This window comes from Coregonus lavaretus (assembly GCF_964263955.1).
Source record: "Coregonus lavaretus genome assembly, chromosome: 28".
Lineage (NCBI taxonomy): Eukaryota > Metazoa > Chordata > Actinopteri > Salmoniformes > Salmonidae > Coregonus > Coregonus lavaretus.
In genome coordinates, this window is record NC_140015.1 from 22,214,351 (window position 1) to 22,231,524 (window position 17,174).

Sequence of the window (17,174 nt, forward strand, 5' to 3'; positions counted from 1 at the left end):
CTTAGATAGAGACAGCTCCAACAGGTCTCAGAACAGCTCAGGGGGATGCAGACCAGGGTCAGGCTATCTTTAGATGATAACAGGTTACTATCTCACTGATTGTTTGTGTGTCTGTCTGTCTGTCTGTCTGTGTGAGAGGAACTGAAGCATGGAAGGTAAGGGTCCGTCTTAGTATTACACCAGCTCCGACCAGGGGTCAGTTGTTCATCAGTCAACTGTATCTGTTTGTTTTAGATAGATAGACACACAGGTTTAGATATAGTGTATTGTCTCTTTCTATGGTTGACTAAGGCAAGTGAAGATCATTCCATAATATCCCTTGTGACAGGGTTAGGGGAGAGTTTGTTACCAGGGCTATTTGATATAGGAAGGCTACTAGGGTAGTGGGTTTCATATGCAGCAGCTTGTTTGGACGTGATGATGCGTGGCAGGTAACCAGGGTCAGAGAACATCTTTGTGAAGATCAACCCTGTTTGAATAATGGATGACCTACACATACCTGCGCTATGTAACAGAGTAGGTGTCACTGGGATGAAACCCAAACTGGATAGGAGCCGTTCTCTGGAGCAAGGGTATGAGTCACTCTGACATTCTGTTCTGGTGTACGACGGAGGTGGGACAGTCACAGGATATTTAGGACTGACTGTAAGATTGGAGAATTGCTGTGAATAGATGTTGTTGAATGGTTGTGAAAAGCTGTTATGGAGGAGGGAGTGTGAGTTTGTGTAGAGTCCATGACTGAGCAGTGTTCTCTTCTGCTTTCAGGATCTCTGCCTGAGCCTGTCGTCAACGGAGACATGGAGAAGACGGTAAGACTGGATGCCAAATACCTTATCGATCTAATATCATACAAAACGAACATTTGAGAGAGAGAGAAACAGACCGAAAGAGAGAGAAAGAGTGAGGGGGCCGCTAATGCGCTCCCACAGAGTGGACTTCCCAAAACGAGTCTTTTTTCCTGGTATTGTGGAGGTCACTGAAACACTGTGGCTCACTGCTCCTGCTTTGGCACTGACTGGCACTCTATCAGCTGAGCGTTCCTAGGGAGTGGACTAGTATTATTTTATTTGACTGTGGAGTGTGTATTTACTTTGTGTTGGTTGGTTCTCTCTCTCCTTCCAGCACTCTCATGACTGAATAGAACATACTGTCTGTTTCCAGTTTCACTCAGGGAGGCAGGGGAGCAGTCTACCCTGACAGAACCAGGTCCAGGTGTCTGTAAGATATACAGTACCAGGGCTAGTGTAGCCCTCAATAGTGTGCTCAGAGCCTGGTAGACAGGTGTAGAGGGTTTACATGGTATTGCTGGATAACCTGAATCTGAAAGCCACACTGTGCTGTTCAGGCATGGAGAATTCAGTAGCACCATGTTAATCCCTCTGAGGTATTTGGGCATAATCTCTTAGTTAGGGGGCAGGCCAACGCACACACACACACACACACACACACACACACACACACACACAGACACAGACACAGACACAGACACAGAGACAGAAAGACACAGAGATTTGGAGGCTTGCCAAACCGGCAGATAAACCCAGAGTGAGGCCACTGGCAACAAACCGAAGTACAACATTTCATTAGGTTAACTCTACTACGTTAATACTATGCTAATATACTTTATCTGTAAAGAAGACAGGTGCTGGTTAGTAGTGTGAGACCCTAGTCCTCAGTCATTGACCATCATCTTAACCCCTGAGTCTAACAGTCAAAACATTGGATTAAGAGAGAGGGGAGGCAGGGTAGAGAGGTGAGGGAAAGGAAGAGAGAGATAAGAGAGAGAGATTGTAGAGAGGTTAGGGTGAGGTCACTCTCCGCAGGGTCGGCAGAAAGCGGATGTTTCCGGGTTTTCATGGATACAGTATTTTCAACCTAACTACAGTTTCCCCTGAAAAACAGATGTGGGGTAATTTTACGTCCGCTATGTTAGGTTAGGGTGAGGTAGGCACTGTCATAGCAGGACAGGGGGATTGCGTCTTCTCTAATGCTCTGAGCCAATCAGGCTCTAGTAAACTGCTGCTGCTGCCAGACATGCCATACAACTTCCCAACCAGCATGGCCAGACAGTTTGTGAATGGGGCACAGGTAGAGGCAAGTCTGCCTCCCTGTGGGCAAATGTAATATTGCAGCCAGACTCTCCATGGAGAGTTCTCTCAAACTTGACCCCCACTTTGGCTACTTTGTATTTGATTTGATTTGTTGCTTGATTAGATGTTTTGCTCCATGAGGTCATGAAGGATGCGTGCTATCTGTGTGTCCACTGCAGGTGAATGTAAATGGAAAACTGGCCAAAGAGGTAGAGCAGGACTCTAAGCTGTCAATCAGCCCGTCTCCAAGCAACACCTCCTCCAACGCCTCTCTCACAACCCCACCCACAGAGGTAAGTCCCGCCCTGAAAACACACATGAAGCAGCATTGAAGCAGCATCATAAAGCAGCTAAAGTCTCATGATCTGAATGTGTATCCATAGTGACACAGTAATGTATAGCAGTAGTCTGTAGTTGAGCACGCTCTTGTAAAATAGACTTTACTACAACATAAAAATATATATTTATTCTCTCTCTAGCCTCGTTTATACTTGGTGCTAACATGTGTCCTTTGTCCTAATCTTATCCACATTCTGATTGTGCCCACATTGTAGCCGTTGCATCTACGATTGTGTCCGCATTGTGACCAGATATCCTGGTCCCTCCCTGTTTGCAAATTATTTGACAGATATTCTTTCAAAATAATATCGATTTATTTTAAGACACATTGATGCCATAAGTCAAATGTGTCACCTGTCAATCATTTTAGAGGGTGGGATAATGATGATTTAAATGGTTTCACTGTCCAGATCCGTCTACACTTGAAAGATATCCAGACACAATGCATGTCTGACTACCTCCCAAAGTGGTCAGGAAGATCAGATCACAATGTGTCTTTTAATCGTCCACACCTGTCTAAATATGCTGGCAAAATCAGAATGTGGACAAGATCAGGACAAAGGACTCATGTTAGAACCAGGTATAAATGGGGCTTCTGTCTCTAGTGCATTCTCTCTCTTCTTCTTCTACCCCTCTCTCACATGCTCTTTTAACCCCTCCCTCTCCTCCCTGGTTGGTCAGGGGTCTGAGCCAGTGATCATGGGCGCCATCCCGGGTCTGAACCTGTCCCTGCAGCAGGTCAAGGAGCGTGCTCATCAGAAACGCTCCAACAAGAGGGCTCCGCCCATGGACTGGAGCAAGAAAAATGAACTGTTCAGTAACCTATAGATAGAGCACTTCGCCCTACACACACCCACATACAGTAGATACTCACATAGAGGTCAGTGAAGGAGAGAGAGAGGGACGGAGAGAGAGAGGGGTTGTTCTAAGCCCCATGCTTTCTATGACTAATTAAAACCAGCAGTTTAACTATTGGTGAGGGAGAATACAGGTATATGTATGTAAAATATATACACACAGATTTGTGTTATATTCCAGATGCTATAAATTATGTACTAACAATATATAGACGAATATGCCAATGTTGGAAAGGAAACAGCTAGATCAGATAATAATTTTTGTATTGTGATTTGAAAATCAGTTTTTAAGTATTCCTGTGTGTGTGTGTGTGCGCGTGCGTACCTGAGTGGGTATGCCCAGAAGACCCTGGAACTCCCTGCTGGTCATAGCCTGGTGCCTGTACATATAGTGGAGTAGGTCTCTCTTATGGCCATTCCTCTACACGTTATTCAGTCATTCAAACACATTTTACCATACTTTTCTCGCCTTAAACGAGAATGGGACCAGCCACTTACATACCTGACAATCAGCTACCTGTCTAGTCTATCACTTTTCACATTTTAGGAACCAAATAGGAAGCCTCTGCACACTTCCAGTCAGATGCAAAATGTCTTTTAATGTAGCTGAGCTTTAGGTCAGTCGAGCTTCATCAGACTGTGCTCTGATGAAGATCGACTGACCCAAAGCTCAGGTACATTAATGACAGTTGCTTCTGACTGGAAGTGTGCGGAGACCTTTTCATGTTTCTCCAGTTTTGCCTTCAGCACCTTCACTAATCAGCTCTGGCTGTGCGGTAGACTCTATTATCTACAAACCTTTTAGGGACCAAAAATCTGATATACGACAACCACTCTGACAGTCACTGTCAGTCATTGGGGAACGCTATGTTGGTGCAGTGTCCATCCATACCAGTCTTACTTAACTTCAATAAATGTGAAGGCTGAAAATCTTACGTCCATACCGAAGCATTGCCATTACCACTGTATATTGTGATACTGTTTGTGGGTTTTTTTAAATTGCCATTGGCAAAATGCTTTGAGATTTTTACACGTTTATGTAGATGTACTTAAACATAATTTGTTTCTCTAATATGAATATATATGTCTGCGCTTCACTAGATTTTATGTGTATGTTCAGTATTGAGAATGAGATTCACTATTTTGACTATTGAATTGTATGGGGGTGTCATGCTCTTCTTTCTATACTGTATTAAATTGGAGATCACACCATTGTTGTCTCACGACTCTCCATTTAAATTAACATTACAGTAACATAAGTGTTAAGAATCTCTGTGATATGAAGGCGTAGATGAAATGCACCCACTCTTAAAGACTTCTGGATATTTAAATCCAGAAATAAAGGAGAGAAGTCAACAGGATCAGACTTGAATATTTAATGGTTAACTGTAAACAAATGAAGATCCAGCTGGATGGAAAAGGACAGATGTTGATAACTCAAGACAGTATAACAGATATCTACAGATCCATCTTAAATAAGGTGCATCTAGCAGGTCTCAGTGCCGTCTGAGACAGACACATCTTTCACATTCACACAAGGCTCTCCTTCACCTCCTCTTCAAAACCTCTGTTACCCCCTTCCATAAAACAAAGCCATGTGTACGTGTTTAATGTGAGAGCAGCTTGAACGGAATAGGTGGGACATTCCTGAGAACGACAGAGATGAAACCCAGGTTACAGCCAGGGATCACGTTCACACTGAAACGACACAAACATTTACAGTACAGAGGACAGTACACAATCATACAAGTCAGGGTTAATGATACAAATGAGTGATTTTAACATTCATGAGGAAGACAAACACAGCATTGAATAGTTCATTCTCTCTGCTAGAAGTACTGTAGCATGCCCAAATATGGAACATAGCCATATAATGCTGGGTAGACAGAGCAAAAGGTATTATACAGTTTTTGAAAACCATGTAGATAATTATTTCATTTCATTCATGTTACAATAAGGAAGACCAGAATCCCTTAACCATGGTTCTGCATTTTAAGGAAATATTTTATGGAAATCATGAAAATATTTAGGGAAAATCTATACAAAGAACTTTGGTTGAAAATGATTCTGCTCCCAGATATACCTATAAGTATACAATATACATATTTAGATACTCTAATTTAAATACTAGTTGGACTAATCTACATTAAAATGTTTTTTTCTCCTTTCTCCAAAAATAGTGTACATTATTGATATCTTGCATGTCATCCCTCGGCTGTACAAAGCACTTATAAGTCCTTATATTGACAGTGTTGACAGTGACGATCGCTAAATATGCTTTGAAAAGCAAAGGTCTTCTTCCCTTTTGTATAAACAATATCATCGAGCACATGTTTTACATAGCTTCATAAAACCAGAAATAACATAGCATCTAATCATTCTGTATTACTAAAGAATGACTGTTTTAACAGTACAAACGTACTGGCACCATGCCTTGCGGAAGACACAAACAAAGTTTCATTGTGGTCAACATCACTTGGTATAAAATTGATAAAATACAAGAGTATTGAAAATATCAACAAGGTCAAATTGAAATGGTCAGACATAGCAAAATACAAAGGTCAAATGACAGATACAGCGTCTAATACAAATGGTATCGTATGGTAATATTATGTCTAGGAATGGTTCCTCTCTATAGGCCAGTATAAAAACATTCCACTTCTCTCCATTGTCTCTCTCTCTCTGCTGCTACAGTGGCCAAACAAATCCTGTTTGAGAAAGGCGGGGAGGAAAGGCACACCAACAAGATGAAGAAATGGAGGATGATGGGTAGAAGGACAATACAGTTTAACTCATGTTATATGAAACGATCCAATACAATGGTGTACTGGTACAGTATGTTGTCCACCCCTCATGTATCTACAGTCAGTCAGTCAGAGGCCCTGTGTTGAAACCAACAGGGTTGTTGTGACTTATGGCAAAGCACTGTAGAGCAGAGTTAAGTGCTGGTGTTGAAAGGAGAGGAAGTGGCAACATGGAGGCAGGGAGGAGGGAGATGGATCCACACTTTTGCATGACTGTTCATTAAAACCATCCCACTCCATGGCACATCCTACAATGTAGTCCCATATGTTTTCTGTTAGTCTGGTGGTGGGGGTTGGTCTGTAGTTTTAGGGGTGTTGGGGTTGGGGGTAACACTGAGCTGGGGTGACCTGCTCCATCCTCCCTCTCACGGTCATTAGTACTTCCTGAGGTGAAGGGTCAAGGGTCAGGGGGCTGGTCAGTGGGGTGGAGAGGGCTTAGTCCAGCATTGCATCCAGCTGGTCAGCAAGGTCATCAAACATGTTGCCAATGTCATCCAGAATGTTGCCCGCTGACTTCACTGTGTTAGCCCCACTGTCAGGAGAGGTGGAAAAAGAAGCAGGGTTTAGTAAGATAGATAGAGGACTCTAGTGCTCAAAAGGCTGTTTTATCATGGGCAGCGCGCCACTGAGGACTTTCACCATTTTTAAGTAGTCAACTATGGGTTAAGGAAGGATCACATAATTCCATCCAGGTCAACAGGAGGGATCAGCCAATGAATTATACTCGTGAGCAAACATTCCATAACGGCAGGTGGCAGTAAATCGCCAACCTTGGCTTTATACCTGTTCAAACAACACACTCCAGGTGGCAGTATGCACATTTTCAGTTTGTTTACCAACTCATAGAAGTTGACTACTTCAAAATGGAGATGGCCTCAATGGAGCTGCCCATGCTCTCACAGACGCCATAATGGGACAGATACAATGTTGTATGAATGCTTCTTCAGTTCACATAACAAACAGTACAGTGTATATGGCCTGTACATACTGGAAATGGTGAGGTGTTTATCGTGTTCTCTTACCAGTCAGCGCTGTCCTCCTCGGTGAGTTTTCGCTCCACAGCCTTCAGTGCTGCCTCCAGGGAGGTGCTGGTCTGCTCCAGCCTCTGCTGCTGCACCACCACTACCTCCGGGCCAGACTCTACCCCTGGGCCTGGGCCGACCACACAGACCTGGGGCTTGCCTGTCTGAGCTGCCTGGCTCTGAGGCCCTGGGGCTGGGGGACACCGGCTGGGTGTGGGTGATGGTGGGGCTGAGAAGGCCAGACTCTGTACCACGTTGACAGTCACAGTGGGCGGCACTATGGCTGTTAGACAGGAAGCAAAAGCAGAAACTCAGAATGTATGATAAAAGCCTAAACAAAATGACAATATAATAAGGAGCTTACATGTGTAATACATTACCTGTAGCAGCAGCCAGACTGTGTCGGGACGGTTTGGGGGCGGTGACGGGGGGTCCGTGGGAGCTGTGAGGCTTGGGGGAGACGGGAGGTTTGAGGGGTGTGCCTGTCCCTGTCCCTGCTAGGTTCTCCAGCCCGTCCAGACTGGCCTCACTGATCCTCAGACTGACCAGACTCACCTCCTCACAGCTCTGGGACTGGGGCCTGCTGCCTGGACTGGAGTCTGACCCTATCTGGCACTCACTGTCACTGGTGGGAGAGCTGCCAGCATGGTCTTTAGTCTTGTGTCTCCGCTTCACAGTGTCTGACTCCTTCAGGTTAAACTCAGGCACCTCCAGGGCTGTCTTGGTGGGCTGGTTCTTGTCTGCCGGGATCTCCACATTGCTCTCGGCCCTGGGCCCTCCCACCTTGGGCCTCTGCTTGATGGTGAGGTTGCCCTCCTCGGCGAAGGGGATGCACTCGCTGGAGCTATTGTGAGGGGATGAGGAGCCATCCAACCCCGGTGCCTTAGGCTCCTCCTCCTCAGTGTCTGACTTCACCCCTCGCTCTGTGTCTGGGTAATGGTCTGGGATATCGGTCTGGGCTGGAACACATTCACTCTGCACCCTCCTCCTCACCCCTGCGGAGGCCTCTCTGGGCTCCAGTCCTGAGGGGGTGAGGCTGGGGAGGGGAGGCTCTGGTTGGAGGAGGTCCAGCCTGGGCCTAGGCAGGCTCTTCCCCTCTGTGGAGGCCTCCAGACAGGCTGCGATGCTCCTCACGCTCCCTGGGCTGTCTGTCTCCACCCCCCCAGGAGAGGGCGCCACATTCTCAGTGGACCCCATGCTGGGGCTGCTGCTCACCGAGCTCAGTCTCTTGGGCGGGGCCGGAGGGGGTCCCTTTTTACGAGCGCGCACGGCGAAGGACTGGCTGCGTCCCACGGTGCCGTACTTTTCGGATGTGGTCTGCATGCGTGCCAGCTGGCTGCGTCCAGGCCGGCGGGTCAAGGTGGCGTAGGACGCTAGGGTGCCAGAGGGCGGAGCCAGGTCGTCATCCTCTTCGTCTGGTTCGCCGTCTGACAGGGCGTAGCGTGTCAGGCTCTGGCTGCGCTTCTTAGGCGGGGCCAGGGTCATGGCGTGGTAGGTGTGTGCCAAGGGCTTGGTGGGCGAGCCATGGCCCAGGTCGGTGCTGCCACAGTGGGAGTGGAGGTAGCTGAAGCCCCTCTGGGCTGGGGAGCCCTGGGGAGAGGAGCCTAGGGAGTGAGACCCAGGGCCTTTAGGCTTGGCTGGGATGGCTGGGTACTTGAACACAGTGGCTGCCCCCAGGGGGACCTGCTTGGGCAGCTGCTGCTGCAGTATGGACCTCTGGTCCCAGCCCTCTGGAATGTTCCTCTCCTTGGCAGGGCTGCTGTCAGCACTGAGGCTGGTGGAGGTGCTGCTGCTGCCTAGGCTCTCCTGTGAGCGGCTGTGGGGAGTGATGGAGGCCGTGGGTGGGTCCTGGGAGCGCCCTGAGCCCCTGGACCGGGCGTCGATGCTCTCTTGGCTCCGAGACATGCCCATGGCACTCTTGATGGCCAGGCCCTCCTGGTAGTGGCTGGACATGGCTGTCTGCAGCTCAGCGCTCAGCTCGCTGTCCTGGAAGGTCAGCATCTTGGGGGTGTGGGGCGAGTGGCAGTCGGAGGCACTGTCGGGGGGCTCGATGGTGACCAGGTGAAGGGCTCCAGGGGGCTTGCGGCGCAACGTGCCCTGGCCAGATTCTGCAGCCAGGATGGCCCTCTGGATGTCACACAGCTTCTTCACAGCCAGCATCATCTTCTTCTGGTGGCCCAGCTTGGTGATGCCTATCTCCTGCAGGTCCTCCCAGGTCAGGTCCCGTACGATGCTGATGGAGTCATAGCCGTTCTCTGACAGCTTCCTTTGGTACTGAGGCAGGCCTATGGTACTCAGCCACTCCCCCAGGTCTGCCTGGAGTAGGGGGGAGGGAGAAGAGTCACAGTCAGACCTACACAGTTGAAACCTTTATGAAAGTAATGTAAAACCTGACTTGCACACAAAAGCTGACAGACAGACAGACAGACACAGGCATACAGTAAGACCTTACCGGGATGTATTCAGGCAGCCACTCAGGGATGCTGAGGTTTCCTATCTCGATAGAGATCTTCTTGCGGTGGCCTGGCTTGGTGACGCCGATGGCCGTCAGGTCCTCTGGGGTCATCCTGCTGATGGTGGGGACGTCGTAGCCGGCCGTGATGAAGTTCCCGGTGTACTGCTCCAGCTGGAAGTCACTCAGCCACTGGTAGATGGCCTCTCCATCCTACACCACAGAGGGGAGGGGTTGAGTATCACATTGACATCAATCACTGGCCTATTCACTGTCCTCCTTTCTTTTAATAGCTACATTTATTTCATTGTAGCATACAGAGTACACGGAAAAAGACAATCATGAGTTGTAATGTGTGACAAACACAAAAAATAGACTGTCCTGTCCTGTGTCTGTCCTGTTTATGTCCTCTGTCTGTCCTGTCCTGTGTCTGTCCTGTCCTGTGTCTGAGTCTCACCTTGCCCTCCAGTAGCTGCTGAGGACGTATAAACTGTGGGGAGACAAACTGCTGCTCCCCTGGTCTCTGTATGTTCACCATCGGCCTCCGAGGAGCACCCAGAACCACTACACAGGAAAACACACAATGGAGAATTAGATGAATGGTGTTTAGGAGGTTTTCTAACAACAAGCACAAAAGTTTCAGGAGAAATGTTGTGGTATGCAACAGTAATGAGAGAAAGGGCTAGTATTCCTACCTGCAGTCAGGTCAGGCTGTTTATTGAGGACTGGTTGCCCTGAGTCACCAGCAGAGGGTGCTGGCTGCACATCAAAACAGAGTGCAAGACAAGTCACAGAGAGCACAGGAATAAACAATCTGTTGACTGGCACTACATACTAAGACAGTAAATGACGATATCACATTTCCTCTGTTCATATCTGTGAGTGACATTTGCAATAATTTTTGCATGGTGATCTCCCTTGTAATATTATCTCAATAAGACTAGTCAGGATAAACAAACCTGAAATAACAATTGGTCCAGTACCTTGGCTGTGTCTGGGACTGCAGTGGTCTGGTGGTGTGGTCCGTTGGGGGCAGTGTTGTTGTTGCTCTCTGTGCTCTGTCCACTCCCAGCACTACGGGTGCTGCCCACACTGCCTGTACTCCCTACACTGTTCCTGTCACCTGCTAGATAGGACCACAGGAGAGGAGGATGGAGAGAGGGAGAAGAGAAAGAGAGAGATAGAAGTGAGGGACGTTAAAGACAGCAAGAGGGACAGCAAAATGAGGTACCTCCCCTCTGTGTCCTTCCAGACCTCACGTCAATACAGTCACACAGACATCCACATGATTCTAACTGAAGCTGGCAGAGGATGGCAGAGGTTGGGGCTGTGGACTGTGTCACTGAGCCAGCCAAGTCATCATAGATCAAGGGGTGGCACAGGCCAGGGCAGGATGTCCTTTGCTGCCATACAAAGCCAAGGGAGATGGTTGCATGGTGGAGCGGAGCGGAGCGGAGCTGCAGGCATAGAGCAACAACAGCCAAGGGTACAGAACTACAGGGGTAAACTACAACTACAGTCCTGTAGTAGGACACAATGGAAAATTCCTACAGCTAGTGACACTGAGTACACAGAGCACCCATTAAGCTTGCAGTGTTCTGTAGAATGTCGAGATTGTCACTTTTTTTGGTCACTGGAACAGGGGCTTCCTGGTGGTGGTCCCATCTTGTGGCAGCAGGGAGAACAGCAGGAGCTATGGGAAGCTCAGTTTGAAGCTGGCACATGACAAAGGTAGAGCGTGGGGACAGGGGGCAGAGACAGCCAGCTATTGTCATTGGGGAACAGTGGAGGGACTCTTACCCGCGGTGTGTGAGTTCCTGAGCACCCAGATGTCCTCCAGGGGACAACCAGGCTGAGAGAGGTTGCTGGGAGGCCGACCTATCAGACATAACAACACTCTGTTGGGGCCATGGGGGTACCATGGTCCACAGAGCAGCACTGGGGATTGGCTGGGCCTGGGCATGAGACGGGTTTAGAAGGGGCGAACATAGGTGTCCTTGTGCCCTCACCACGGTTCACAGTGGTGGAGGAGTTGTCTGGCTGGTTAGGGGGCTGAGTACCATATACCTGTTTCGATGTGTGTCTGTACCTCTGTGTGCATGTATAAGGGTGTGTGTGTGTATACCTGGGTTGGCGCTGAGGCCGTTGGCGTGGGGGAGGGCCAGGTGGGGGTTGTTGGGGGTGTACAGTGTGTAGGAGTCGTCGATCTGGGGGGCTGAGCTCAGGCTGGAGGAGAGGGGGGCTCTGGAGAGGAGCTGCTGGCGCTGGGTGGGCAGAGAGGCGTGTCGGGACAGGGTGCCCCCTACAGGGTCAAACAGGTAGGACACACAGACAGAAAGGAGGTTAACGCAAGCTGATGGTTAGAGGTGGACATTACATGGTATGGATGGAGAGATGCTGGAGGAAGAGGAGGGGGAAGAGAGAAAAATAGGAGCAAGGGATGGATTGGAAGCATTAGGGATTAGTCCAACCAAGGCAGTCTGGGAAATGGAGTGTTCTCTGGAGTGGCCAGCCTGTAATGAAGAGGGGCCACCACTGCTCTTCCAATGCAGTGATGATGTGCAGCAATACAACCAATCAGTGTGTGTGTGTGTGTGTGTGTGTTGGGGGAGGGGGGATTTCTTTATTGATGACTGTGAGAGATACATTAAACACAATATTACATACCATATACACTGGAGCCAAGGGAGATACAGTTCCTTCAGGAAGTATTCATACACCTTGACTTATTCCACATTTAGTTGTGTTACATTAATTCAAAAATGTTCTCACCCATCTATACACAATACACCATAATGACAAAGTGTACATTTTTGCAAATGTATTGAAAATGAAATACATAAATATCTCATTTACATAAGTATTCACACCCCTGAGTCAATACATGTTAGAATCACCTTTGGCAGTGATTACAACTGTCAGTCTTTCTAGGTAGGTCTCTAAGAGCTGGATTGTACTAAATTCTTCAAGCTCTGTCAAGTTGGTTGTTGATCATTGCTAGACAGCCATTTTCATACCTTGCCATAGACTGTCAAGCCAATTTAAGTCAAAACTGTAACTAGGTCACTCAATGTCTGCTTTTTTTTTTACCATCTACTAATAGGTGCCCTTCTTTGCGAGGCACAGGAAAACCTCCCTGGTCTTTGTGGTTGAATCTGTGCTTGAAATTCACTACTTGAATGAGGGACCTTACAGATAATGTTAACAACTATTATTACATACAGATTGAGTCCATGCAACTTATTATGTGACTTGTTAAGCACATTTTTTCTCCTGAACTTATTTAGGCTTGCCATAACAAAGGGGTTGAATACATTTCAGCTTTTCATTTTCTATTAATTTGTAAACATTTCTAAAAACAAAATTCCATTTTGACATTATGGGGTATTGTGTGTAGATCAATGACACAACATTTCAATGTAATCTTTTTTTTATTCAGGCTGTAACACAACAAAATGTGGAAAAAGTAAAGGGGTGTGAATACTTTCTGAAGGTACAGTAGGTGCAGAGGGAGAATTTAAGATGGGTCTCCCGTTCCCCTGATCTTTTGTTGTGGTGACAGATTTGCAGAGAAGACAGAAACATGAGAGTCATTTTCATCTGACTGCAGTGCAGAGCTGCTCCTTGTTCTGTCAAAGCTGCTCCATGAGTGTCACCACCCCAACCTATTCAGTCAGGGATTTCTCCCTCTAGTGCACATCAAAGAGGTGGTGTGGGGCGGATTCTCTTCTTCTGTGGTGTTAGGTAGGTAACTGACACCTTCTGTTAATCTAACCGGTATTAGAGGTAGACTGCGTGGGTAAGGTTGGGAGTTTTTACATCATGTACAATAGCAGATGACTCCTGCAGTTCCAAGCCATTTCCATTTCCATCTCTAACTTAATCCTGCATTCTGAGTGTGCTGACATGTCTGGGAGATGAGTGAGTTAATGAGTGTGTCTGTGTGTAGATGTTCCGACATGCCGGATGCTGACTCAACAAGCTACGAATCCTCCATTTGTTGTGGGTGCCACGGTTACGCAATGAAAGAGGCAAATGTCAGAGGGCTCTCTCTCTTTGCCCATTGCTTTCAGATGGGAGGGGGGAATGGCTAATGATTACACTGTGTGTGTGACTGACCTGAGCGTCTGCTGATGACCTCTACAATGTTCGGGGGGAAGTAGCCCACCCGGTCGGTGCCCCTCTGGCTGTCGTGGATGTGCCCTTTCCAGCGCCCGTCCATGTGCTGCTCTAGGACCTGCCAGGCAGCCAATCAAAACAAACATTAAGACTAAACCAATCAGATGACTATTATTACCCAGTGTCTCTCCATATTGAGGCAGGTAGGAGGTCTGTCAGACCGTGGTGTTATTTCCACTGTGTATGAACGTGTGTAAAGGAGTGTGCAGATCGGGGACATTGACAGAAAGTACATGTTCCAACTTGAAACACATTCTGTATGTTAACAACTTAATCTGTGTATCTATGTCTCTGTATGGTTGGTTTCAGAATGTCAAAGACGCTTTACATAAATTGGGAGGGTGATACAAAAGCAGCCCTGAGTTCAACTGTAGTACATGGACACACAATAACAAACCAAAGAGAGAACCAAAAGGTCAAGCACATGAATAGATGATGACAGTAGTCATGTGTTTCTGATCATGTTCCATTTGTCCACATGAGCTGCTAATACCAAGACCATAGTCTCTGCTCCCTAATTTAGCAGCCTTAGTCAGAGGATACAAGCCAGGGACATTGGGGTTAAGGGGCTGAGGGTATGAAGGAAGAAGAGGGGTGTTGGGTTGTGTGTCTGGTAAAAGTTGTGGGTAGAGGGGGAAATAGCATGTACTGAATGGGCCAGATTGGCAGCTATAGAAAAATACTTCGATATTCATTGACCCGCTCAAGTTGGCAACACATCTTTTTCTAAAGGCCTAAACTCGCTCAAGGCACGCATGCGATTTATTTTAGAATGCATTGTTTTCAATGATAATAACCCAAGCGAAGCCTGGCGGGCGTGCTGTCCGCTTTGACACCTCGCTCAATTAGAACGTGTCTCTATTCTTGCTTTTTATCGCTGGTGCTGTAATAACACTAAATAATATTTTTGGGGTAATTATAAACTTTTTCTTTGCTAATTGGAAGAGGTAGCTAAGATTTTAGGCTTTACCATACATGCTAAATTAGACCAATGAATCCACTTATGGAAACACAACATCGCTATCAGCCTGTCCCGTCCTCTTCACCCGCCTCGCTCTGCCCGACCGCTTCTGGTGAGTTTTGCGCTTTAGTTCGGCACCAGTCCCTACTAAGACGTCAGCTAACCTTTTGCCCAGTATCTAACATGTACATGTGTGTGTGAGGTGTTGGGGCGGCAGGTAGCTTAGTGGTTAAGAGCGTAGTAGTGCCAGTAACCGAAAGGTCGCTGGTTCTAATCCCCGAGTCGACTAGGTGAAAAATCTGTTGATGTGCCCTTGAGCAAGGCACTTAACACTAATTGCTCTGGATAAGAGCGTCTGCTAAATGACAAAAAAAAAAAAAAGAAGTGTGGAAAGGCTTGTTGATGGGTGAGGTGGATGACCTGAGGGCAGGTTTTGTAAATCGTCCCTCTCTGGTACTGAAGCAACCTCACACTCCACTGCAGCAGAATAGACCGACACACTCCCAAGAAGAAAAACAGGCCAGGGTTCATGAGAGTGTGTGTGTGAGAGACAGCCATGAGTGTGTGACAGTATTAGTTAAGTCATTGCTGAAAGGAAGTGATAGATGAATACCAGGGCCTGTCCCTACCCGTCTCTCTCTCTCTGGGCTCAAAGAGATCCATCCTTCAGATATAGGGGCTCACTGTACTCTCTCCTTATAAACTAGTTCCCCCTCAGGAATATGGGTAGTGAAGTTCACCTGTTGTACGCCATACCCCTAAGGACCTACAGGACCTTTAATTGATAGATCACACATCAGGTGCAGTACAGTGATACTTTACACCCTGTCACGGTCTTCACATTTTGCTGCTTTACAATGAGGTATTAACTCTGGGGTGTAAAGACACACACAATCAAGACATTTATTTTTTAAATAATATAATTTGTCTTTAACTTTGGGAACGTGGAGTAGGTTGTGTAGATCGGTAGGGAAAAAATGATATGTATTCCCTTTTGAGATTACATTTTAAGGCAGCAAAATGTGAAGACTGTGCAAGGGGTGTGTAGACGTTCACTAGCGACTGTATGTGCTACAGTATGACTGGTTGTAAGTTGATCACATCAAGTAGACCTATTAATGGACACATGGGTTGTTTGTTTGTTTACTGTCCTATAGTCCAGTGGTTTTCAAACCTATCCTCTGGGACCCACAGACGTTTCACAATTTAGTTGTAGCCCTGAACTAGTTTACCGGATTCACCTATTCAAGGGCTTGGTGATTAGTTGACATGTTGAATCAGGTGTGCTAGCTGTGGAATAGCTCAACTACATGGAACAGCTGAAAATCCCTTCTCTAGTCCACACATATCTACATACTGTGCCTACTGACTACTCGTGAAGCCACCCATACATAAACACCAGCCTGTCTCCCTCATTGCTACTAAAACACCTGTTAGAGAGAATGAGCCTGACAGTTCACAGGGAAAACACACCTGCCCTAACAGACAACATGGGAGCAGAGAGTGTGTGTGTGTGTGTGTGTGTGTGTGTGTGTGTGTGTGTGTGTGTGTGTGTGTGTGTGTGTGTGTGTGTGTGTGTGTGTGTGATCCTGCTGCCTACCATGATGACATCCCCGGCCCGGATGTTGAGAGCGGTGGGGTCGTGGAGGTTCCAGTAGTCTTTCAGAGCTCTCACCTGCAGGACACCTGTAGCATCTGTGTGTGAGAAAGATAGAGAGGGGAAGAGAGAGAGGGGGACAGAGAGAGAGGGGGACAGAGAGAGAGGGGGACAGAGAGAGTGGGGAGAAAGAGAGAGGGGGGGACAGAGAGAGGGGAGAAAGAGAGAGAGGGGGACAGAGAGAGAGGGGAGAAAGAGAGAGAGGGGGACAGAGAGAGGGGAGAAAGAGAGAGAGGGGAACAGAGAGAGAGGGGAGAAAGAGAGAGAGGGGGACAGAGAGAGAGGGGAAGAGAGAGAGGGGGACAGAGAGAGAGGGGGACAGAGAGAGAGGGGAGAAAGAGAGAGAGGGGGACAGAGAGAGAGGGGAAGAGAGAGAGGGGGACAGAGAGAGAGGGGGACAGAGAGAGAGGGGGACAGAGAGAGTGGGGAGAAAGAGAGAGAGGGGGACAGAGAGAGGGGAGAAAGAGAGAGAGGGGGACAGAGAGAGAGGGGAGAAAGAGAGAGAGGGGGACAGAGAGAGGGGGGAGAAAGAGAGAGGGGGGGACAGAGAGAGGGGAGAAAGAGAGAGAGGGGAACAGAGAGAGGGGAGAAAGAGAGAGAGGGGGACAGAGAGAGGGGAGAAAGAGAGAGAGGGGGACAGAGAGAGAGGGGAGAAAGAGAGAGAGGGGGACAGAGAGAGAGGGGAAGAGAGAGAGAGGGACAGAGCGAGAGGGGGACAGAGAGAGGGGGGAGAAAGAGAGAGGGGGGGGCCAGAGAGAGGGGAGAAAGAGAGAGAGGGGGACAGAGAGAGGGGTGAAAGAGAGAGAGGGGGAC

The 17,174-nt window shown here is 47.8% G+C and overlaps 2 protein-coding genes across 2 annotated transcripts in view; one reads left to right on the forward strand and one right to left on the reverse strand.

Moving 5' to 3' along the window:
• LOC311104315 (Na(+)/H(+) exchange regulatory cofactor NHE-RF1-like) overlaps nt 1–4,498 on the forward strand; it is a 33,402-nt gene extending 28,904 nt beyond the window's left edge. Inside the window, exons 4-6 of the mRNA XM_084146129.1 lie at nt 766–809; nt 2,270–2,383; nt 3,111–4,498. Coding sequence (XP_084002255.1) covers nt 766–809; nt 2,270–2,383; nt 3,111–3,257 — 305 coding nt within the window. The 3' untranslated portion in view covers nt 3,258–4,498. The remainder of the gene's footprint in view (nt 1–765; nt 810–2,269; nt 2,384–3,110) is intronic.
• Nucleotides 4,499–4,647: 149 nt separating this feature from the next.
• LOC311103926 (caskin-2-like) overlaps nt 4,648–17,174 on the reverse strand; it is an 87,021-nt gene continuing 74,494 nt past the window's right edge. The window contains 11 exon segments of the mRNA XM_084145545.1: nt 4,648–6,622; nt 7,113–7,395; nt 7,493–9,428; nt 9,565–9,777; nt 10,022–10,128; nt 10,260–10,323; nt 10,548–10,690; nt 11,365–11,442; nt 11,690–11,866; nt 13,684–13,801; nt 16,305–16,413. Of these exon segments, the coding sequence (XP_084001671.1) occupies nt 6,526–6,622; nt 7,113–7,395; nt 7,493–9,428; nt 9,565–9,777; nt 10,022–10,128; nt 10,260–10,323; nt 10,548–10,690; nt 11,365–11,442; nt 11,690–11,866; nt 13,684–13,801; nt 16,305–16,413 (3,325 nt within the window). The 3' untranslated portion in view covers nt 4,648–6,525.